This window comes from Melospiza melodia, chromosome 2 (genome assembly GCF_035770615.1).
Source record: "Melospiza melodia melodia isolate bMelMel2 chromosome 2, bMelMel2.pri, whole genome shotgun sequence".
NCBI classification, from domain to species: domain Eukaryota; kingdom Metazoa; phylum Chordata; class Aves; order Passeriformes; family Passerellidae; genus Melospiza; species Melospiza melodia.
Genome location: NC_086195.1, coordinates 11392258 through 11416655, shown reverse-complemented (window position 1 = coordinate 11416655; position 24398 = coordinate 11392258). Strand labels below are relative to the sequence as shown.

At 35.9% G+C, this 24398-nt stretch overlaps 1 protein-coding gene across 12 annotated transcripts in view; it reads right to left on the bottom strand.

Annotated features, from left to right (window-relative positions):
- DMD (dystrophin) overlaps window positions 1-24398 on the bottom strand; it is a 1043904-nt gene that overhangs the window by 279859 nt on the left and 739647 nt on the right. For all 12 annotated transcript variants that reach the window (XM_063182212.1, XM_063182260.1, XM_063182196.1 and 9 more), the window contains one exon: window positions 11608-11725. In XM_063182212.1, the coding sequence (XP_063038282.1) occupies window positions 11608-11725 (118 nt within the window). The remainder of the gene's footprint in view (window positions 1-11607; window positions 11726-24398) is intronic.

The window sequence follows — 24398 nt, the reverse complement described above, 5'->3', positions numbered from 1 at the left end:
AAATATTTCTATATTCAGCTTCGAGCATAAATTTCAGGTATTTTGTACTGAGCTAACAGTACATCTGAACTGAGTAAACAATTTCTTTATTTCACGAGAGAAATTGAAAACTATAAATTTATTTTATTTACAAATTACCAGTTTTTTAATCACAGATTCAGAACGGTCTGAGTTGGCGAAGACCTTTAAAGATCACCTAGCTCCAATCCCCTGTTATGGGCAGGGAACCTTCCAGATTGCTCAAAGACCCACCCAGTCTAGCCTTGAACACTACCAGGAATGGGGCAGAAATCTGTAATTTCTCTGGACAACCAGTTCCACTGCCCCACCTCCCTCACAGTAAAGAATTTCTTCCTAATATTCAATCTAAACCTGCCCTCTTTCAGTTTAAAGCCCTTCTCAATGCTCAATAATTGTTATTATTATCACTACTGCCCTTACAAAAAGTCCATCTCCAGAACCAAAGGTGGCAGCGAGGTGTCCCAGGAGCCTTCTCTTCTCCAGGATGACCAACCCCAGCTCTCAGACTGTTTTCCTAGAGAGGGGCTCCAGCCCTCATGGCCTCCTCTGCACCTGCTTCAACAAGTCCATGTGTCTTGAACTGGGACCCCACAGCTGGATGCAGCCCTTAATGGTGCAGTGAAATACCAGATATACAGCTTCACCCATGATATATTTTCAGGGACAGCTGACTATAAATTCCAGCACAGACAGAAACTTATAGACTCAAAAGAAAATCAAGTTTACACAATAGATTATTAATTGTCCTGGTGATTTGGGTAAAGAATTCTCTTACAATAATCTTCTTGAGAGAAGAAAAACGTGAGATATGAAAAGACTGAAAATTTTAAAAAATCTACAGTTTTTTTTTCCCTTTTGGATTTACAATCACAGTCTTTTAGATAAATTGTACCAATTTTGAACTATTTCCAAAGAGTGCTTGGGCCCCTGCTTTTTCTTCAGATTGACATTTCCACATTTCTTGGAACTGTCCCATTCTCTCTTCCCTCCCACAATTGCACCAATTTTTTAAGTACTCCACAAAGTGCTGTCAGTCTGATACTGGTTAGTCCATAATTTACTTTATGCAAAGAAAGCCAATCTCAGCTTCCTAACACTTGAAATTCTTAATTTCAACTTTGTTAAAGTAGAAAGCAGACAAGTAGTTAAATTTCACACTTAAAATGGCCAATGTACTTCAAAGTAAATATCCAACAGAGTCAACTAAGGAAGTAACATACACAGCAGGAGAAAGAGATATTTCTTCTGAAAATTCCATAACATTCAAATATTTTGAGCATTCTCTGTCAATTACAATGCTCCTATTTTTTTAATTAATTGTTGATTAGGAAATGAGGGTCCCATCATAAAAATGAACTTAAAAGGAGCACAACTCTGCAAGCATAGGAGCGTGCCAGAAAAAAAAAACAGGTAACATTTTTTATTTTCCTATTCTGAATTTAAAGAACTAGTTCTCAAGGTCACATAAACTGGGTCTTAATCTATGGAGCCTGGTATGATACTACACTTATTTGTTCCTTAATAACTAAATAGATACATAAACAGTAGTAAAAAAAAAATCAAAAATGTATAATATCTGTAATCTTTGTGTAATATTTTAACTAATAAAGGGAAAAAAGTATCAATTACACCAATCTTGAGAAAAGAAAAGACATAATAACTTGCCTTTAACTATTTAGTTTCTTTTTTCTGAGGTGTTGTGTTTGTTCTGGAGTGTTTTGTTTTCTTTTAATAAGACATCAGCACTTTGTTTATGTTGTCTATGGTACTCCAACAGAGAACAAAACATCGGTGAGACACTCTGTGGGCTGAGCTTAATCCACTTTAGATAAACACTTCAAAGTCACTATTCTGATATGGCTCAAACTCAGCAAATTTGGAACCTAACACACTGCACGGGTCTGGATTGGACATTAGAAAGCATTTGTTTACTGAGAGGAAGAATAGATAGTGAGAGGCTTCCTGAAGAGCTGGTGAATGCCCCTTGTCTGTGAGCATCTGGAAAATACCCTTAAAATGTGCTTTAAGATTTGATCAGCTCTGAAGTGGTCAAGCAGAAGGGCTGGATGGTCACTATAGGTCCTTTCCAACTGAAATAGTCTGTTCTGTTCTATTCTGCATTTTCAGGAAACTACATAGAATGGAGCAAAGAAAACGATCCAACAAACAGATGAAACCATTACTTTTGCCATCCTAATATTATGCTGCTGTGAAGAGTGCCAAGTGTCAAAAGTACAGGAATTCAGAGAGACTGTAATGAATATTCTGCAAAATTATTACATCCCTTGCTCTGAAATCCAGCACTCATTTCTAAACTTAAGATGGTGAAGCAGACATAAACACAGTCTGACACTTCCAGCAAAAATTTCCATAGCATAGGCGTTCGCTCGACTGTACACAAGCTCCCATCAAATTAAAATATAACAAAATAGATCTTTTTCCTAAATATTCCCTTTTAAGCTCTCAGTTTCACCAAGCCCAAATGCCACCACTTTCTCACCACATATCAGAGTACTCATTATCCACCCTCCTTGCTGTTACTCAACCAGGGATTGTCCTCTGTCGAGTCATTCTCTCACCTGCCATGGAATAGACTTGCTGATAAGAAAGATGAAATAGAAGCAGCAAATCTCCAGAACTGTTTTGTTTTTTCTCCTTGCCCCCCCTTTTTGGTCTGATAAGGGCTGAAACACTGTTATCCACCAAACATCGACTGAAAAGCCTCAGAGTCACCATTTGGTCCTGAAGCCAGTAATATAATTAAATTCTTGGGTTTATCTACAGCATTTCATAAGCAACCATAGTGATGGTTTGTATACATAACAGAATCAAATCACCAGCTGGTGCAACCACTCACCAAAGTCTTAGGACCTCTCTCACACACACTAAGCCAGTATTTACTCAGGTTGGACTTGCAAAGGAGCTTTGGGGCTGTGTAAAACACTGGTTTTGTCTGCAGTTTATTCTTGACTCAAGCCAAACTAAAATTATGATAAATGTATCGAGGATAGCCAAATGAAAATCCTTAGGCCAAACATACTCCAGGATGCTTAACTAAGTTTTCTGAGAACTGTATGTTCCAATATATGTTCTTTGTGTATTTCATCCATTTTAGGAAAAGAGATGGGACACAGTGTACACCAAAACCTGCATTTTCCTGATATGGCTGATTATATGGCATCTAAATTTAGCTTGTAATCTCTGCTGAGCAGGACCTCTGTTTCCTGTTTGCCCTTTAATTACTGCAGAATATTATGGTCTTGTATAAATGAATATATACTGTTCTGATGCAGTATTTAAAATAACTGTGGATATTAAATATTGCCCATCCATCTGTCACTGAACAAATAATTTGAACAACTTCTCAAAACTTTATTTCTGAATAATTTATTTTTATTTCCATTTATTGTCATTTTGACTAATGTCTTGTTACACAAGCATAGCTCATCTGTTTGTATCATCATGAATAAAATAAAAATAAAATTGATATTTTTACTGTTTACATGTTTGCTTATAGTTAAATTTAAAATGTTCTGTGCAAGCTACTATTTCTAACACAGTAGTGCCTTAAAACAGTGGCCAAAACAGCAAACACTTAGGTTTGTTAGATTCAAACAAAACAGGTAGAAAAATCTAGTCTTCTGAAGAGGTATGGCAGAGAAAGGCTGGGATAAGAGATGTTAGTTCACCTTAACTCGACAAAAATTTGAACACATGAAATTAAAAGAATTTTCTGAAATTATAGAGATATAAAAGTAGCAGATCTGGAATTAAATTGAGGTCATTCTAACTTCTAGTGATTCATTGACATCTAAGGGCAAAAACAAACAAAAAATATATTGCAGGAAAAGAATTGACAATTCCTACTTTGTTTTGGTAGTCCACTTGCCAATAAGGTCTTGACTTTTCACTGTGTGTATAACGGATTCTTAGGTTATCCTGGATTTTTTTTTTTTATCCTTACTTTGCCTGGATTTTACTGATTAAAATTACAATCCCAACTAAATTATTCCCTAGTCCACATGTCTCTATCTGCACTTGGGTGCCAGGCCCTGTTCCAGCTACAGGAAAGCAGGAATACTTGTTCCCTGACTTTGCTTTCGAGGATGAAGCACTTCCATCACTTTCCACCTGTGACTTCACTCACAAAAGTCACCATGCATGGGGAGCTCCCAGAGCACAGCATCTTCACTGCTGATGGCAATTATTGACATTACTCCTTTTAACATTGCAAACTGACAGAGTCTTTCCAGTTTCAATAAGAGAAAACATTCCTTTTTGATTATCTGGCCACTACACAAGTCAATGGAACATTCTTCTACTTCTTCTGACAAGATGTAGTAAAACCTCTTTAGCATTTATTATTTTCAATTTTTAAAGTATTTTATATAAATGTTAATTAACATTTGCAAAAATGAGAATTAATTCAATTTTGAAATGTAATCAAAACCAGATTTTTTTCTGCAATGCTGTAAATAGGAAGGCTCATATTAGATACTGTTAAATATGTTGAAATCTCTAAAATAACTCAGTGATTGCTTTCCCAAAGAACCACATACTCTTGGCAGTTTTTGTCAATTAAATGTTTAAAAAAATTAACTTCTTTAATTTAGATGTGAAAGACTTTGTATCCTGAGAAGCAATCTCAGTTTATATCAGATTTCCATACTTATTGAATCCTTCAACATTTTTCAGAAGTACATGGTGCTAACAATTTCAGAGACCTACATGAGTAGGATCTGCCATCTCATCCTGTGTGGCAGTTTCTTATCTTCCCTTTACATTTTTGCTTATAACACTTTTGCAAGTAAATTTGTTTCTTTCTGAAGCTACTGAGGTGCTACTCTTGCTAAACTAAAAAAAGAGAAGTCTCCATTAAATGGGTATATGAATGGAGATTTTTCACAAAGACTCTAGGGAACAGAGGCAGGTAGTTATATGAAACCAATCTGATAAAATATGACTCCTCTGGACCATACAAGAAGGAAAAGATGACCCTGACAAAAGTGAACAGCACTTACCATAGTAGGGGAACAGACTGCAGTATCTGGGGAAAGGATTTTCCTGCTGACAAGATTTTGTCATTTCATGTCTGCTCGTGGTTCTGGGCCAGAGTTTCAACTAATTGGTGGCTGGATAGGTTGAAGGTTGGGGGTGGAGGGCTGAAGATTTATATGTTTAAAATCAATTTTATCAACTCAGTCTCCAAACATTTGAAGAACAGCAGAGTGAATTGCAGAATATTATCCTGACAAAGGTTAAACACAAGATACAAAGCAGCCTCAAACAGCAGCTCCCCTCCAGTGCTGTACCAAATCATTCCTGTATCAAATCATAGCCATAATGTTTAACCTCATGTTAGACATTAAAAATGTTCTTCTGTCAGATGAGGGTATATCCCAAGTCTTTCAACCAGTTAACTTCATGTACCCATGACTACATCATAAAGTGCAGGCTGTTAACATGAAACATCTCCCTACCAAATCACACTGTCCTTATTCTGGGTGGTTTGTTCATGGCTTTTGTTTGTTTATTTTCACTTTTTTGGGCCAAGCTAAAATTATTTAAAGGCTTTTAAGAAAAGTATTTAATACCACTTTTACTGAAAGGTCTCCTCCTGTAGCACAGCCTTACACTCCTCACTGGACTTTATCTTTACTGTTCACATGTTCACAGTTGGGTAAGAACTCACTTTGTGAGTTCATAATTTTCTCAAGAGAGAGTTGATCAACCATTCTGCTTTTGTACGACAGAAGACAAACTTTTACTAAGACATAATTTGGACATAATTAAGTGCCTCTATACATCACAGCAATCCAGGGTGCCTGTCTTCCAACACAGACTGATTTCTTGCAGTGTTATGATTATCTATTCTGTTCTTATCTGTGTTCTTACCTATTCAGAAATATCTGGCCTAGAACTAGCCAGTTCCACAGCAATTACCAACAACATGAAGTTTTGTAATCTTTACAGCATTGAGATGTGAGAGCAAGCCACCAGCAATGATATCACCTAATAGACTTATGACCTCCGAGGCTACCAAAAACTCTGCACCATTTCTGCTGAAGAATATAACCAGAAGTGAAGAATAGTCACCCTTAGTCTCAAAGCCTTTTTAGGAGGGCTACAACACCTGAAGCAGGCAGCTAAGATCTTGCCCTTTGTCCACTGAAGCACATTCTAGTATATATAGCCTGAGAAGTTTTATATATAACTGGAGTTCCCCAATCATTCAGATGTTTCTGGGGCATATTATCACCCATTCTTAAAGGGCAACTCTCCCTAGTGTTCCAAAATAACTTCCTACTCCTTCTTAAAATGTCCCATGACTTTCTTACAGGTCTACAGCAGCAAACATGCACCAAGGAACAGGTTTCAAATTCTATATGCTTCTCAGAATAATTCCACCCCTTTCAGAGCTCTAGTTTTATCTTGTTATTGACATTTTGTTAAAAAAACTACTGTTTCTCCCTTGATTGCTTCTATGGCATAAAGTTCTTGTGGGAAAAACAAGTTGTCAGCTCTAAACTGGTAGATCAGGATGATTAATAAACTGCATGTATATGACATAGGAAATTCAAATTCTTGAAATGTTCTTCAAATATGTGGAATTCAGAGAACATACAGCTGAGGTTTATTCAGTAATTCAGCTTAAAAATACCAACAAGATGACTGGAAAATTGTATAGAAATACAGTTTTCTCTTACACTTTTCCTTTTTGGTCTTGGCAGCTAGGGGGTTTACTACTGGATGGCAAATCCCAGATTGTATGAATTTCAAGGGGTAAACTCATCATTTGTATTCAATAGCTCTAAGAGAAAATCACATGGATGGCAGTACAGTGGAAATGGCTATTTTATTAAGAAGTAGAGAACAACAGTGCAGTTGTAATTCACTGTGGAATTTCTATATATTCTGTTGTGGAAGTGATGACAAGTTGATGATTTTGCCGTAAAACTGTCAAATACAGCAAACTACTAAATAAAGGCATTTTTATGTTGTGACACAGAGACATTCAGACTCTCTCCAGTTTAGCTCAAATGCAGCTCTCCTAACTACCAATTATAGCATATAGGTTTTCTTCAAAAATATCAAAACCAACCAACAACAAAAATCAACCACAAACAAACAACAAACGACAAAACCAAAATACCTCTTCTAAAGACATTGTCTATAAATTATTCATATACTTGTGAACTTATTTTCTAAAACTGTCAAAAAAAATTCAAAAGGAACCATTTTGTCCCAAAGCATAATTCTTTATCAAAATAGTCTTCATTATAATGCTTGTATTTATTGCAAATATTTATGAATTTAATGTAATAAGAATTAATTAACCTCTCAAGTGATATTTTGAGAGTACAATAAATTTCACAAAATTGCTAAAGAAATATGTTTTACTTTGGTTTATAATCTAGAAAGGGAGATTGCTTTGCCACTAAGGGATTATTTATTCATACTGTTTTATAAATATGAATTTCCATACCTCCTTGATCACATACACAACCAGAAAAATTGCAAAATTGGGATGTAAATTATTAACAAAGTAAAAACACAGAAGGTTTATGCACTGTTACCTCTTGCATGTGTGTGAACACAGCAGCAGGAAGGCTTGCTATTTAAAATTTCTTATATTTCCAGAATCTAGCAAGATCTAACATAGTCTTTTTAATTGCTTTGGTATTTCTGATTGTAAGAGTGTAAATTTATTATCTCCCAGTGTTTCTATATTGACTTCTTACCAACTTTATGTATTCATACATGAGGTCTGATGGAAAATAAGGATTTTTTAAAGTTTAATTACTTTTTAAAATTCAAAATTACTTATAAACCCATTCATTTTAAAGAAGCAACATTTTCAGCAGCAGTAAAGCAAAGAGTTTTGGAGCTGTGATGCATTATAGAGAGAAAAAAATGTAATTGTACAGCATATGGTTCTGTTAGAACAGAATGCTTCTGCACTAAAAGAGCAGAGAGGTATGTTGCTTTTTCCCACAACTCTTCCTCAAGACTGAATGTAATTATTATTCCTACATATTCTTGAGTGTGTAAGTTGTAAACAAACTATGATTTAAATAGAATACACAGAGATTTAAATATAACATTATGTAAATATAACACAAGCTTTACTTTATAGAGCCAAAGTCTTTGCATGTAGAATAGATCCAGCAGTTTCATACAGATAATGAAGGGCGGAGGAAAAATGTTCAAAGGAAATAATCAATTGTATGAGCTTATCTTTCACTGCTGTTTTTACTTCATGAGAAAGACTGAATCTATGCAATACTATGACAACTCTGTTGAGAATAATCTCACGATTATAGACTTCTTTTGGAATTTAACAATCATCTTTTGACTTTTTAAAATTTTCTATAACATCTTTACCTTGTTTTTTTTTTTTTTCATAAGTACTTTAAAAATGAAATAAGGTTTCTAAATATATTTCAAAGTTGAACTTTAATAAACATAACATACATATTTCTTCAAGAAGTGTTAGCAATGTAAGCGCAGAAGCCAGAGCCTTCAGGGTTTATTTTCAGTTGATGACACAACAACCCATCCTGTGATGAACAATGCAGCTAACTCTAGTCTTGTAGAGTACCTGAGCCTAATTTAGTATTTATAATATATATCTTCAGTGATAATGGCCAGGTGATTGAACAACCTATTCATTCAAATTAGCTCATCTCATCTTGTTGTTCCCAAAATATGAGATGCTGTGCTTCAGCCCAGGGAGTGCCCTGGATAAAGTCAAGTCAATCAACTCCTACATGAAGACCAGAGCATTGCATCCCATCTCTCCCTTTCCTTCCTGGTGGGATTTGATACTGTTGGCCCCTGGCAGTGTGACATTATAGAATGGTGAGGGTGGTACATAGCTGCTGCAGGGGAGCACCAATGTGTCAATACACAGGTCATGAAACAGAATAGATTAAATGTGTACCCATATAACTGCTCAAACATAACCATGGCAACATATTTGTATTTTTGAGGAGGTAGAAAAACTCAGGAAATAGGAAAAAGTCAGTGGATGAGGTAGAAAGGGAGGATTTGCAGCAGAACTTGGTGCAAGGCACAGGTATGAGGGAGTGGACACTCTCTATGGCTTCAAGGAATACACACAAACCTTAGCAAGTGGAGCAGATTCTCCAATACAGGGTTCAGTTCTGGCTGTGAACAAGATTCCCAGGAATGGATTTGGGGACAATACACTGGGTGCAGCAGGCTGAACTCAGTTTGTGCTGGAGGACAAAGCAAAACACCTGCAGTACAGGACAGGAGTGCAGTAGGTGACAGCACAGAACTAGAGCCACTCAGCTGGGTTGGGAATAAGGGGGCTCCCTATTTCAGGATAGGATAGCACTGTGAAGGGGTAACTACAGAGGTAGCTGCAGCCAGAACAAGTGTATCCTGTCTATACAGGTATCCAGCAGGCCTAATTCAACCCAAACAGAGCAATCTCCATCTTCTTCATATGACACACAAGGTGAAAAAAAAAATCAAGCAATTGAAAATATAAAAATTACTGTTGTTCTTTAGGAGAAGTACTCTAGATGAGAGTATGCTATATTTGCAAATATTCAGAAATACCTGGTTCGTCATATTGTAAATTCCTAGCATCTTTGTGTCCCCCAGAAATATCATGATCTCCTTACTATCCAAAAGCAATAAATACCCCCTAAGTAGTGCTGAGTATTACTGTAATTGCCCAGATATAAACTAAATATACATGAAAAACCTTTATGGATCTAGTCTGCTGCCTCAGAAAACTGCACCAAAAATGGCTCTGATCATACTGCAAGGTGTGCTTGAAAGTATATAAATGGACATGACCTGCATCTACTGCATCTGAAGTTGCACTTTTGTAGACAAGGATATTGACAACTTCAGCACAAGAAATTAATTCCTAAATCACAGTAAAACTAATTTTTGGTACTTAAAGTTAAAAAATAATGGATAATTTTGGAATTCTTATAGATAAAAACTAAGAAATCATAATATAAAATGTATTTACCACACTACCAGCCACTAACACAATCTGTAATGCAGTTGAGCTACAATATACTCCTTCATGATTTACAGTCTGATAGCTGCTCTCCTTTGCTGTATGGGAAAGGAGCATTTAATCTCTCTTAATCGGCAACTTCACTTAAAGTGAAGTGCAATTTTCCAACAGAACAAAATTCAGTCGTGCATACAATTCACATGAGGATATATAGGAATTAAGCTTGCATTTTTTTAAGTCTAAAATTCCTAACTTCAGAAGACTTGTTTCACAATTAAAAATTCAAACATACTACAAAATACTGATGGGAGTACTGCATGTGTGGGTTTTGAATAAGCACTATGAAGTTAAAGTAAATGTACACAATTAATGAGAATTCAAAAGAGTAGGTGATTCTTAAGTTAATTTGCATGTCCACCAGGAGCGGGTTCTTACCTAGTATACAAGCACTATCCCTTTCTTCTCAAAATTTTAATCATAAAGCTTCTCCTTTTCTATGTAGCATATTTCAATAGCAGTTTAAGAATGTTACTGCACATAAGATATACTCTAAATAGCATTTATATGTGTGACTAGCAACAATGTGGTCCAAACATGCATTTTGATTTGAACATAGTATGGAATGTATGTACCTGATGGAATAAAAAGAAACAGATAATAATTATGTAGATATATTAGGTTTGTAATTATAGTGATAGAAAAATTTAGCCTACATTTACACCCTCAGTCATCAGTGGCAGGGAGCAAGCCCTGGTCTCCAGGCCAGGATGTACAGAACAGTTTGCATCTACCTAAAATGAGTTGTCTCTGTCCACATGCAAAGCACTTTGCCTTGGTCTTCTCTAAGCTCCATAGCAGACCTTGAGGACCATAAAAAAAATCCATTTTTTCTTAGTTTCAAGCCCTGAGAACTTGAGATAATAACTGAAGATATACAGCTGTCCATCAAAAGGGCTGCTTCTATAAAATAACCTTGAGAGCATGTTTCATCCTATAGTGAGGGGTATAGGACATGCAAGCTTTCAAGGGTGACAACACCATGTCTTCTAATGGCTTCTACTAAAATTTCATCTACTGATTTTTCCACCTTAGGCACAGCTAGTTGGTTAAATTTGGAAAGGGAAAACAGAGCTGAAGGAATAATACAGAGTAATGCAGAGCATCATCAGACTCGTGCGTCAGCTGAGGGGAGATGAAAGAGGAGCCTGCAGCTGTACCACGGGGGATGGAACTGAAAGCTTCTTACAAGCCTGTGGCTATACTCTGTGAATTCTTTCTTTTTTCTCCTTGTGCAAGAATAAATTCAGTTCTTTATTTTCAGTGCTCGCATTCTACACTTTTGTACAATGTCATTTCACTATGAAGACAAAAAATATGAAGTTGCAGTGAAAAATCTGAAATATGGGATCACTGACATTTCTTCTATACAGTTTGGAAAAGTCATATGAGAACTGTCACCTGTTGGAACTCTCCTTCTCCTAGGAAAGGCATAAAGTATCTGCAGAATGCTATGCTTATCAGACAGGACAACATTTCCCATGTTTGCTGAAATGCCATGTGATAACAGAATCTCTACTTACTGCGGTCAGTAATTATTGTCCGGGCCTCTTGATTGCTTGTCTTGTTTTTTAGATTTTGTGCTGCAGTTATGAGTTCATCCAGCTGGGGACGTCTTTGCTCCAGATCCTGTAGTATTGCCTAGTTGAACACAAATTCAAAAATAAAATAAAGAAAAAAGCACAAAGAGACTTTGAGAAGACCACATATATGGACATTTTTGGTGCAAACTTGACTTAAAGCAAAAAGATTGTTTGCTGTTTCAAATAATACAAAGAATTTGGCCTAGACCTTCTAAATACTGTTGTTATTAATTTAAAAATACCAAGTATAATTTGCAATAAAAAATTTTTAAAGAACTGTAAAACTAAATACAAAGTAGCAATCACTCTACATTTTTAGCATGTCAAATTATGCAGAATAAGTTATTCTCCTCTATAAAACTATATAGCAGGGCACTATTTTTGTATATCATCTTATATTTTACTGTTAATTTAAAAAGAAGATATAAGGGCTTACATTCTTGCCAGATTAGGCAGGCTTTTCCTATCAGCTCATGAAGTCTAATAAATTGTGTTTATTTTTTTAATATTTAATGACAGTTTCATTGTTATCTATTGGTTAAAAGCCATTGTAGGACTGTTAAAGTCACTTTTTTCTGTCTTCAGTCTTTACCTGTCTGAAAAATAATTAACACTCACAATTATTTATATGCTACTCAAACCAATATATAAAGCCCAGACAATCTGACTAGATAGTAAGAAGTGGATTTAAAGTTTCTCATGGGGAAAAAATGAGCTTTGTGGTATTTAGAAGACAATAAAAACTAAAATACAATAGCTTTAGATAAAATGAAAACTCAAGGAAAATAAGGCATATAAGACTTATGCACATATTTGATTTATTTCAAAGGATTAAGGAAGAGCAAACAAGGAATTGGTACAATCATTTCTCAGATCAGAAGCATCCAAGTTTGTCTTTAGAAGACTGACCAAATTCAAACACTTCAGCTACCTATTGTGGAGTTTCCAGAAAAGATACTCATTAGATTTCCCTGTCTTAGGAGTCAGAAGCAGCAATACTTAATACATAACTAGAAACTATATATATTAGTTTTATTCTACATACAAATTTTAGTCGTCAGAACAGAGCAGTGTGCCATCAGACAGTCAGTAGGCACACTTTAACAGGTATCAAATTGGCAACAAAGGCCAGAGAAGGATTTCTATTTTTGAGGCCAGTTACAGAGTCACTGGTTAGATAATCTCTTGGCATTCTCACCTGCCTGTTGATAAAGTGTCTGGAGTATTTTACTGTCTCAAAAGTCTCCTCTCCTTAAAATGTTTTTGTTCTAAATAATCATAGTTGACTTTAAAAAGCTGTTATTCACTGACTGTTCTGGATAGAAAAGATCTGTGAGTCTGATCTTAAATTTGACCCTCCAACTTCAGACTACACTTGCACGATTTCCACCAAGTTGAAGGTTACAAATAAAGACCTAATACCATTTTCTGTTTAATGAGATTAACAAAAGGGCATAAGAATATAGCTTCCAGTGACTACAGCATGTACTATAAAAAGCAAACGAAAAGTTCCACAGAGTTTCATTTTTTTCAGTTACAAACTCTTTAGGAAAAAAAGGGTAATTTTCAAGACACACATCTAGCTACACCCTGTGAAATTCTTGCTTTTAACTTAATTCTTGCTTTTTCTGTATCAGGTCTTTGAAAATCTATTATAATGGGCTTTCTAAAGTCATACCCAAAAGCTTGGATGGTATTTTTTCACTTGTAGACTGATTGAATTGCAGAGACATGCAGTTAAAGCAGCAGCTTGCATAATTAAGCAAAGAAGAAATTTCTAATTAGAAGTCTCTCCTTAGTAAGAGAAATAAAATCTACTGATGCCATTACTATCTCTAGATATCTATGTGCCTTCCAAACTCCATTTTATAAGAAGACAAGTTAATGAGGGCCATGAATTTCACAATAGGAAAAGCAGTCCCAGTGCAGTCGAAGAGCATCTGTATCGCACGTATTGCCAAATGGATGTTGCAGAAGAATACTAAAACACACACAACAGGCTCAGATAATTCTCTGCCTTCCCTTTCTTTCTCCTTCCCTACCTAGAAAATGTTTAGAAGAGGAAAAGCAAATTAAATCATTCTAAGGTCTTATGCCAAGAGTGACTCTCTTCCCTAAAGTTTCCTAAATATAATTTTATACTGGACTACACAAAAAGAGTGATTTATCTGATCCAGCCTGAGTCTCCAACTGGACAGTAAATGCTGTGGTTTTACCACTGCTGAAGAAAGCTGTTGTTATAGGTTTCATAGAGTAAGAAATGAAGCACTAGGTAGGGACAGCTCAGAAAGGATTTGCTCAGTACCAAAATGAGGAAATGGAGCTGATCTGCTCCCAAGGGCTCACAGAAGGATTTACCCCCAAGACACATCTGCAATTCCTGAACTGGACATTCAGGAAAACTAGAAATGCCTCTTTAAAGTGAGTCTTGTTAGTTCTGCTGTTCTCTTGGGGATATAATATCTCATCCCTGTATGGATTATGTGGACAGCCTTCCCTCTACCATTTCATGTGAATAAAATTATTTTCTTCTGGATGCACAGGAGTGTATTTTTAAAAGTTCAAGAAGGACACTCTTAAACTCTTAAACTATATACAGATCTGAAGATTCTTAGACCTTTCATAAGACAATAATACATAGTCATAAAACAGATTTTTTTCTTACTCTTAGAAAAATCAGGATTTCTCAAATAAATATATTTTTTCCTTGGTTTAATACAAAGTGTCTGACAACTTTACCCAAGCAGTGTCCTATTTTATTTGGTAGAATTTTACCAATTACAATTAAAAAATTGTTACAATGTTTATTGGCCTAGTTTTACCAGTTTGTACAATCTTAAAGATTTTTCAAATACACATTTCACATGATACCTATAATATATATACCAAACCCCAATGGAAACCTGGATAAAAGTAGCTACTAAAACACATAATTTCCAATTCTTCCTGTGATCTTGTAGCATGAAAATAAACAACAATACCTGAGCTCCACTTCAAGTGTTATCATATTCAGAAAAATATTCTGTGATTGGATAAACTGATCATGCAAGTTGTTTTTGTGGATTAATAAAAATATAGCTATTTATGCTAGGAAGAGCAGTGCTTTGAAGAATACAAATGAAAAGATCACTAAGTATGATTTTTGGGAAAATTTAAAATTGAATAGCTTTAAAGTATTAGCTGGATGATCTAAAACAAATGGACAACCCCCCAAAAAACCAAAATCAGAAGAAATTAATAGCTGGAGAGCATTTTAAAAACTTTTATGAATTCAGCCAAGTATTTAATGTTTTAAAACGATCCTCAACAGAAAACTAAGTGGAAACTATTAGAAGTTACTGCTACAACAGCCATAGGAATAAAAACTCATTAATAGTGGCACCCTGGTGGAGACACAGCAGATGCAACAGACCAGATGCCTCTGATTTGGAATGTCAGCACACGGAAACAAATGTGCTATATAAAAATGGGTAATACAGAAATGAGAGTTATAATTAAACTACTTTCAAAATAAATGAAACAGAAATCTATCCAATCCCCATTAGGTCACCAAAAGTACAAGCACAATGAATTAGGGAGTAAGTTAAACTAAAAGTTGTGAGGTTTTTAATAAACAAAACCTTTTGCATACAATTTGTCTCTCCCAACACTTTTCTAGTGCTCTGTAAAGGTACAAACAATTCATTCTACAGAACACCACAGAACACATTTCAATACAGAAATTTTGCTTAATTATAAATGAAACTTCTCATGAGTAGGTTAAAAATTAAGGACCACTAACATGTATAATTGTACAAACACATCTTTAAACCCCAAAACAGCGTTTCTTTTTCTTCCTTTCTTAAAGGCCAGCATAATGATGCTTGGTGATAGCACAGTAATGCATGATGATGAGTAATGAGATACAATCATGCAACCTACCTAGAGTTTGTTAGAAAGTGATGCTATTCACTTTTAACAATCTTTCCACATTTGCGGACGGCAGCTGCTCAAAAGAAAAATCCAATTTTCAGGTTCCTAACTTTTATGATTTTCTTACACAAAATGGGTGTTGAGGTATGGAACAAATTGTTCAAGTCAGCAACTGAAATATCTTGCATTAAAATTGCTAAAAAATAAACTGACAAACTGAAACAGGTGAAGAGTGACAAATTCTTGATGGGACTTCAAGGTTTGAGACTGAGAATTAAAATATTTTCTGACTTTATAAAATACATAAAATACAGCCTGCATATTTGACACTCTGGGCATGCTGGCTTCTATATATAACAGGATCTTTAAATCTATGCAGTCTTTTTTTTTTTTTTTTTCCCTTTTTTCTTGACTTTATGGCAAATGTTATCAGAGTGGAGTTGCTGAATTCCAGGATGGAACCAAGACTTACTCATTGACTAATTGTCTACTAGTGCTCATTATGGGTGTTCAGTCTTCAGTCTCTGAAGAAACCTTTCCCACACCAAAGCCAGGACTTTCCATCTTCCTTTGCTGAACTCAAACATATCAACAAGAATTAAGGCTGCTGCTTACATGTTTCCAGTCAAATATAGCTTGTTATCTATTTTATACTAAGTATAGGAAGGTTAATAGTGAGTGAGCAAAAAAATTATGTTTGGGCAAACCAGCAATTTAGATTTTTGCTCTTCCATATTAAGAGCAAACTGGAAGCACTTTTTATCAGTAACAGCCCACAGCTGAAGACTTAGACTTCACAACTGTTTGGGATGATTTGTTTTGGCCCACTCCCAACCTTGTCTAATGAAACAAACCAGTGAACCACAAGAGCACAAGTGGATGATTAATGTGAGAATGAAAGGGAAAAGGAAGATATATTTCTTATCCTGTGAAGCTATTTGCTCCTCTGAACTAACTCACCATGATATCCTCAGAAAAAGCATAATTCCATTAATTAGTTGTTGAGGAAATTATTTGCTCCTCTTTTGAAAAAAACTTTAGAGTCTAAACCTTAAATTTAAACAAAAAATGCACTGATAACTTCCAAAATGTATAGTCAAGACAACTTTTACTTAAAACCACAGTTTCTTGTAGCTGATTGGTTCTCTAAATAAAATGTGTTATATACACACACCTAGAAAGAGAGAAAGCTTTGGAAAAAAAATTGCTAACAATTTCAGAAAATGAAGATATGTAACACCTACAATTCATTTGCATAATAAAATTGGCTTTGTTAAGATATTCCTCCCAAACACAATTTGAATTTGTTTTCTTGTCACTAAGCAGGAAGAGAATACGAGTGAAAATGGTCATTTACATACTCTCTATATTTAAACATAAAATTATGAAACAATGAAAGCAATATAATGCAGAGGAGTTTTCTCTTTTGAAACAACTTTTCTTTTGACTATTACTGTTTTCTGTTTTCCCTCCAAAGTATGCACAGTTTTAGGAAAATATGAGGATCAAGAGCAACTATTTTAGCAATGCTGATGGCTGATTGGTGCCTGCCAGTGAAATCAGAACTTTAACAGACTAGACAATATGAATTTGATTTTTCCTGATTCTTTATGCAGTGCAAGTTTTCCTATAGCATGTACTTTTATGTCCACTTATGGCCACCTCAAGAAGTGCCTCAGCAGTTCTCATTGCTGTCTAAGGGAATATACCAGCTCCATCAGTGATGCTGGGGGGAAGCCACCAGTGACAGCTTATCAGCTGCTGCATGAGATGCATGAAAGAGCATCATAGAACTCTTTGTGTGTGTTTGTTTTTTTTTTTTGTGACAATCACTCATTCAGTTATGCTGGTGGCATTGTGAATGTTCCTTTACAACTCAGGAAGCCCAGCTTAGGCCAGGAGGTTATAAAAGCAAGGTGTGCAACATGCTGTTGATGCACACTAATCAAACCAAACAGAACAGAAATAATTAATTTGAGTCTCCTCGTGTTGACCAAAAAGGATGGTGATGGTAAGCTAAGGTGATGGAAGAAGGTAAGGTGATGGTGGTGGTGGGAGCTGGGATAACTCTCATCCTCCCTCTCACCCTGCTCCCCATTTATTTATCTGTAGGAAAGCACCTTGGAAGCACATCAAGAGGCTCAAATCATCAGCAGCTTGCTCATTATAGCTGAGATGCCTTGATGGACTGCACTGGAGTCCATCCAGCATAAAGGATGGAGAAGATGGAGAGAAGACCAGAAAAAGATTACAGTGTAACATGGCTCATGAATGAATCATTCTGCGATAAAAGAAATTTGCTCTATTGTAGCTATTGCCAGGAAAAAAAAAAGGGAATAAAGCTAAAGATGTATCTGTAACAAGTAGAACAACATTTAAAGATTTGGGTGTTTGGCTATAATAAGATCCATTCCACTAGAATGAAGTGATAATTCACATGTAAGAACTGAAGACTGAAACAGGATTAAAGCCCTAAGAGTAAATCTGATATACATGAACTGTGTGTGGAATTACAGCCTTTTGACCCCAAACTGTGTGGCCATCCAATATTACTTTTTCTTGCAGTAAAGTATGAGCATTTAAACAACCAGGCACAACTTTTCCAGGGTATCTGATGTCCTTTCATCCCAGTAAATAACTTAATGGATGGGAAGTGGTGTTAGGAGCTGCAGAGCTTCTCCAGTTTCTGTTTCAGTCAGCAGAACTGAAATCTCTCAGTGTACAGTTGCCATTTGTGAAATGTGAATTTGTAAAATTTACTACTTTTTTCTTTTTTGTAACTAACAGTTTTTCAAATTAAGGGCTTTTCCAGTGCACTTAAAAATGTGAATTACCAAGGACACTGAGGGCAGATGCTCTGTTTTTCAAGGCTTCAGCTTTAGTCTTTTCTGTGGCTGGCTCTTTTTTTTTTTTTTTTTTATTTTTTTGATGAAATACTTATCAGTTTGTCACATTTTTAAACAAAAGTAAAATAGTATTGGGTAGACACAATTTTATGTTATGAAGATAAACAAACAGATCTTTGTTGCCTTTTTTTAATTTAAGAAAATAACTAACATTTATGGACAAGGAAAGCTAATATCTTGACTAAAGATGCTCTACAAATTCTCCAATTTTATGCTTCAAAATAAACCCCCACAGAATGACTTCATCAGTTTCTACTGGATCTTCTAGAAATTTTTGATTACTTTTATTAGAAGGTTTCTCCAGTAATAGCAAATGAGTAATAATTAAGGAGAGTAAAATGGATTGGCACAGCATAAGTTGACAGGTGAGTTTTTCTTTAGGGCCTTAGGAAACTAGATATTCTTCTCAAGAGGAATATAAAATGAAGAAAAAGGATTTATTCTGGTTTGTATGGCTTTGCTTTTGAAAAAGAAAACAAAACTGTTACACAGTTTTTTCTTACAGTGAACTTAATATTATTTAGCTCTGTGTGTGTAGGTAGGGGGCAGGGGAAAGGAAAGGTGTTTCTTATTTACTCTATCTGATAAGAAATGTTGGATTAATTCTGAAATAGCTTTAGCCTAACTCTAGTAAGGTGGATCTTTATTCATATCTCATTGTCATGCCAAAAGATGAAGGTACAAGCCTAATTTTGTTACTTAAACTTTTCTGGTGTATTTTGACAGGTTTTGCCCTAAGAACTAAACTTTCTTTTATTTTTGTCTCCATGTTTATTGGGTTTTTTTTTGGTTGTGCTTGTTTCTTTGTTTGATTTACTTCTAGTTCTTATTTCTCCACATTTCTGTTACTATGTACTTAATTGCAGTCAACAATAATTCAGAAGGTAAAGGTGGAAACCTGAAAAATTCTGATGCTCATATTTCATTGATAGCAAATGAAGGAAGGAAATGTATATATGGCTCTCTCAGCCTTTCCTCATCAGAGGGATGCTCCAGATCCTTCATCTTTCTTGGCTCCCACTTTACCCACTCCAGGAGCTCCGGGTCTCCCTTGTCCTGAGGAGCCCAGAACTGGATCCAGCACTGCAGGCACACTCATCTCACTGGGACTGAGAGGAGGGGCAGGATCACCTCCCTGCCCTGCTGGCACTGCTGTCCCTAAGGCACCCCAGGCTACCCTTGGCCTTCCTGGCCACAAGGGCACACACAGAGGAGCTGTGCCACTGATGCCTTCTCCTCTAGAAAATGTATAAGGGAACAAGAACAGGCAGCACCTCTCCCTCCTGCATCCCCAGTGAATACCTTTGGGAATGCTGGCAGAGAACACCTGTCTGATTAGAGCACATATTCACAAGAGGCAGGTGAAGGAGGTTTACTGCAATGATGGGTACTGGATTTAAGATTTCTGCAGAGTAGTTTGGAAGGGCTTCTATTCACAGGCAAAAGCCAAGGCAGAGGAGCACAGCAAGCAGCACAATTGTAGAGCTGAGCTGCAGCACAGCTGGGCACGAGTGTCAAGGCTGTGCTGAACTTATTTTATGCAATTATGCCTCATTTTAGACTTTTCTGTCATTTTGTGGTTCTGCCCCTTGGTTAATATATCTTGCTGAAGAGGGTAAATTTGCTCATGCAAAGCTACTGAAGATAATACAATAATTATTAACTATGGAAACATAGCATTGAAAAGGTATATTGGCTGGAAATTGAAGACAATACAGTTTAAACAGAAAAGATGCAAATTCCTAGTAGCCAATATGTTTAAATACAGAGTAAATTACTAAAGAATATGAGAGACTATTAAAAGAACTTCTTAATTCAATTATTTTTTAACAGACACAGTCTGGAAGATGAATCTCTATGTAAAATCTCATGGACTGGTTTCACACGTAGTATATGAACATACTTTTCCTTTCTGACCTTGAAGTCAATGATTCTGTGGGAAATTAAAAAAAAAAATTGAACTCTCCTATAATGCCAGTTTCTCTGAGATGAATTTTCAACCCCAGTTTCCTCAAATCAGTATCAATCCTGCTTGGTCCCCCTCCCTCACACAGATATAATTTAAATATATTTAAGCAATTTCTGACTGAGAGCAGTGTTTAAGCATGAAGTTAAGCAAAATACTGAAGCTATTTATTGTCCAGACAAGAAGAACTCTTACTATGAACAGTTAATGTATTTAATCTGTAAACATTGCTTGGGGCACAAGGTACAAACACTGATTAGGAGCTTGCAGAGGAGCCACACAATGCTACTCCAGTGGAAGAAAAAATAGCATTTTTCTTTTTCAGAAAATACAGTTTTATTATCTGAATGACAGTTTCAGGAATGAATCTGATATAAACACAAAAGAAAGAATCACTGATAAAGTAGATTGACATTATGATAATAAAAGCAGGAAAGAACAATTTGCCTTTTATGTTGATTCATGTATACACACACGACAATGCACAAGCAGGTAGAGATATGGATTTTACAGGGGGTTTTTGTAATAACAAAGATGGAATCAAATTAATTAAATTCCAAAATTAAGAACTTTCCTCTGATTTCTATTCTGTAACTGAGGAGTAACTGAGGTCAGAGGGGCAATAAGCTTGAGTATGATAATCTGGTCAAAACAGAAGAAGAGGATTTCTTGAGATAATATTAAAATACACTCATAAATATAATAAATGTTCCTTACAATATTAAAGGTCAAAATGAAAATATTCTTCTCTATTATCTTTGTTTGGAAACATTGACATTTTTTCCACAAACACGATTATCTGTGCATTGAAACTATTGTTTTATAGTTTTATGGCTGCAATTCCCTTGCTTTGGAGGAACAGAACTTGTTTTTTAGCCACTCAAAATTTTCCTGGGATACTGAAATGAAAATAGGTATAAAACTGTATCTTGCAGTGTATTTTTATTTACACTTAGTTCCTGTTATGTTTGTAAAATATAAACATTTTATAGACAAGGTATTTCTACAGTTCCAGAAAGACATAAAGTTGCCAGGCTTTTGCTAGACAGCTCTCATGTTCTTGCTCTCCCATGTACTACAAAAGATGAGCCTCAGTTTAACAACAAAATGTACTGCACACTGCTTTGTGTAAAAAATTCTGACCACATTCACAAATTCACTATGTGCAGTTCCATAATGGTGTCAGTCAGGCTGGAAAATAACTGAAGATGGAATGACTGTACATCATCCATTTTTCTGGTGCTGCTTTTCAGCAGGAGAGGCTTTTTTTTTTTTTTTTGTTTTAATTCACAGACCTCAATTCCTAAACCCAAAGGCTTCTGGCACTGGCTGCTAACAAGTCACTCGTAGAAAGTGGTCATCTTTATCAGTTAATCCAACTTGGTTTTCAGGTTTACACTGAGGAGTAATTTTCCAAAGCCAATAAGATTTTTTTTCACATTAGTAGCACTGACACTTAATTTGAATTGAAGTACAGTACAGAGAAACACATAAAATCCTGGAATAATAATTTTCAAGTTTAACATACCTGACAACGTGGCCTTACCTGATATGTGATATTTTCACTTTTTACACACTAAATTATGAAGGTACAAGAAAATGTCATCCCATGTAGAGGATTATGTGAGGATTGATGCAGTCAGTTCTCCAGGCTGGAGAACCCAAATTAACTGGGAGGCTGTGATGGTGCATCTGGACCCTGTCTCCTGCTCTCCCCCTCCCTGTTACCATAACAAAGTCAGTTTCTGAAAGGCCATATTGGGAGGTGGAAACAAGAGCTCTCAAATGTGTTATATTTTTAAAAATTAATGATTTGTATCTCCCTATGGAAATGCTAGATTGTGACAAGCAGTTTTTCAAGAGCTGAATCCTGGAAGGACTCCAGACTGAGGTCACTGGTTTTTTGCAAATAGCATCCTGCAAAACTGGGAGCTATTTTACAGTCTATGGAACTGAAAAATGTATCTATCTTGGCAATTTTTTTCTTATTCAACTTTTTGACCTTATTCCTTCTTTTCTCTTGAAAATTATCACATGTACATATACAGACACATTTCTTTCCAGGGACTTTTTCCACCAGACAGTAAGAGTTATTTTTTAGTGAGAATTACATTTGAAAGTATTTTTTTTTTGTCAGCTATTAATTATTAATAAAAGAAAACTGATTTTAGGAATCAACCATTTCTTTTACTTCTGCTTTATCCCTCCAGAGTATCCTTCTAAATACCTTCATTCCAAACACTAGAAAATACAAAGATGTAAATTGTAGCCATATCCAAGGGATTTGCAGAACTCTCTGGAAACATGGGCTGAAACAGGAATAAGCAACTGCACTAAGAAACTAAAGAGCAATATTACACATAAGACTGAACAGATGCCATTATCCTGCAGTGCTGATGAACCAGCTAAAGGCAACACCAGGTTATTTATCTCTGATACCATAATATATTCTGGTTAAAAGCAAAACAAATCAAACAAGTTTAGGGGATGTGCTTTAGCATGTCCTTGTACTCTGTATCAGCTGTTTCCTCAGGAAGGGTCTCAAGGGCTCTGGAGGTGCCACTGGTTGCCCATTTCTAGTGGCACTGATGCCACCAAGCCAGCTGCCCATTTATGGTGGCAATTTCTGCCCATTTCTACTGATGCCACAATGCCAGCTGCCCATTTCTGGTGGCAATTTCTGGCCATTTCTAGTGGCACTGATGCCACCATGCCAGCTTTCCCCCCTGACCTTCCTTTTGCTCTCAGCCTCTGCCTTGTGCCAAGAAAGGTCAGAGGACAGATGTGACAGGGACACAGCTCTGAGAAAAGGGAACAGAAACGAGCTGCCATGGAAATGCCAAAGGGCTGGGCTGCCTTACTGAAGACGGGCAGGGAGGAATGGAGGATGGCAGTAGGTTACAGATACCTGAAGTTACACGTTGTAATTTTAATTAAGGTCATACTGAGAGTGAGTGCCAAAGAAATGTAACACAAATAGCAGTGGTGTAGGATATTAAATATGTCCTACATCTTTATAAAAATGTAATAGACAAGATGTATGGTCAGAAATTTCAATATTTTTTTTTCTAAACAGATTCCTGACAGTGGAAAAGCTGCTGTGATATCCTATTTTCTTAGTCAGTAGCCTTAGGTGTAGATTACTGTGTGGTTAACTTCGAATATAACCCCTATGTTTCTTTAAAACAAAACTAAAATAACCCAAACTCTAATGTAGTTCTGAAAAACTGTGAAGACTGTAATAACTTTAAAAAAATTAGTTTTCTTTCAGACTTTAATTACTCACTGCTGCAGATGTGCAGGCATTAAGAGATAACAAATAATTATAGCAGATTTACCGTGTATGCCAAGGTTGTTCTCTGGAGGGTTGGTGGTTTATATTTTCTAATGTCACCACAGATCAAAGGAAAATGTTTCACTGTCTTCCACAGTGTAAGACATTGCATATGGAAATCAGATTGTACAAGTTACTGTTGTGGAGCAATGTTCTCTACCATAAACAACTAAAGTCATGTAAGAGCTGCATTAGGAGAGTTTTTTTAGCACACAGTTGCTGAGAATTTCTGGCTGAGGGCATGTTTATTGAATTAACTCCAAATCAAATCTCTGTCCACAGATTAACAATCCCTTAAACCCCAAAAAGCCACGAAGCATGAGCATACTCATTACTCATACTGAACAACAAAAAAAAGCGTAAAAATCCAAAAAAGAGTAGCAACTTCCACAGCATCATTGGCATTAGCCCAAGACTCTGGGTGCCCAGACTCCAGTGTACTACTGAAAATGGACATATATCATACATTCCCTTGGAGAATGAACAGAAGTTTCTGGACAGCTATGCACAAGAACGTAAAATTTGGTGGGTGGTTGGTTGATGATTTATGATTATGGTTTGTATTTTTGTTCGGTTTTTTGGGGGGTAGTTCTGGGGTTAATTGTATGTTTGT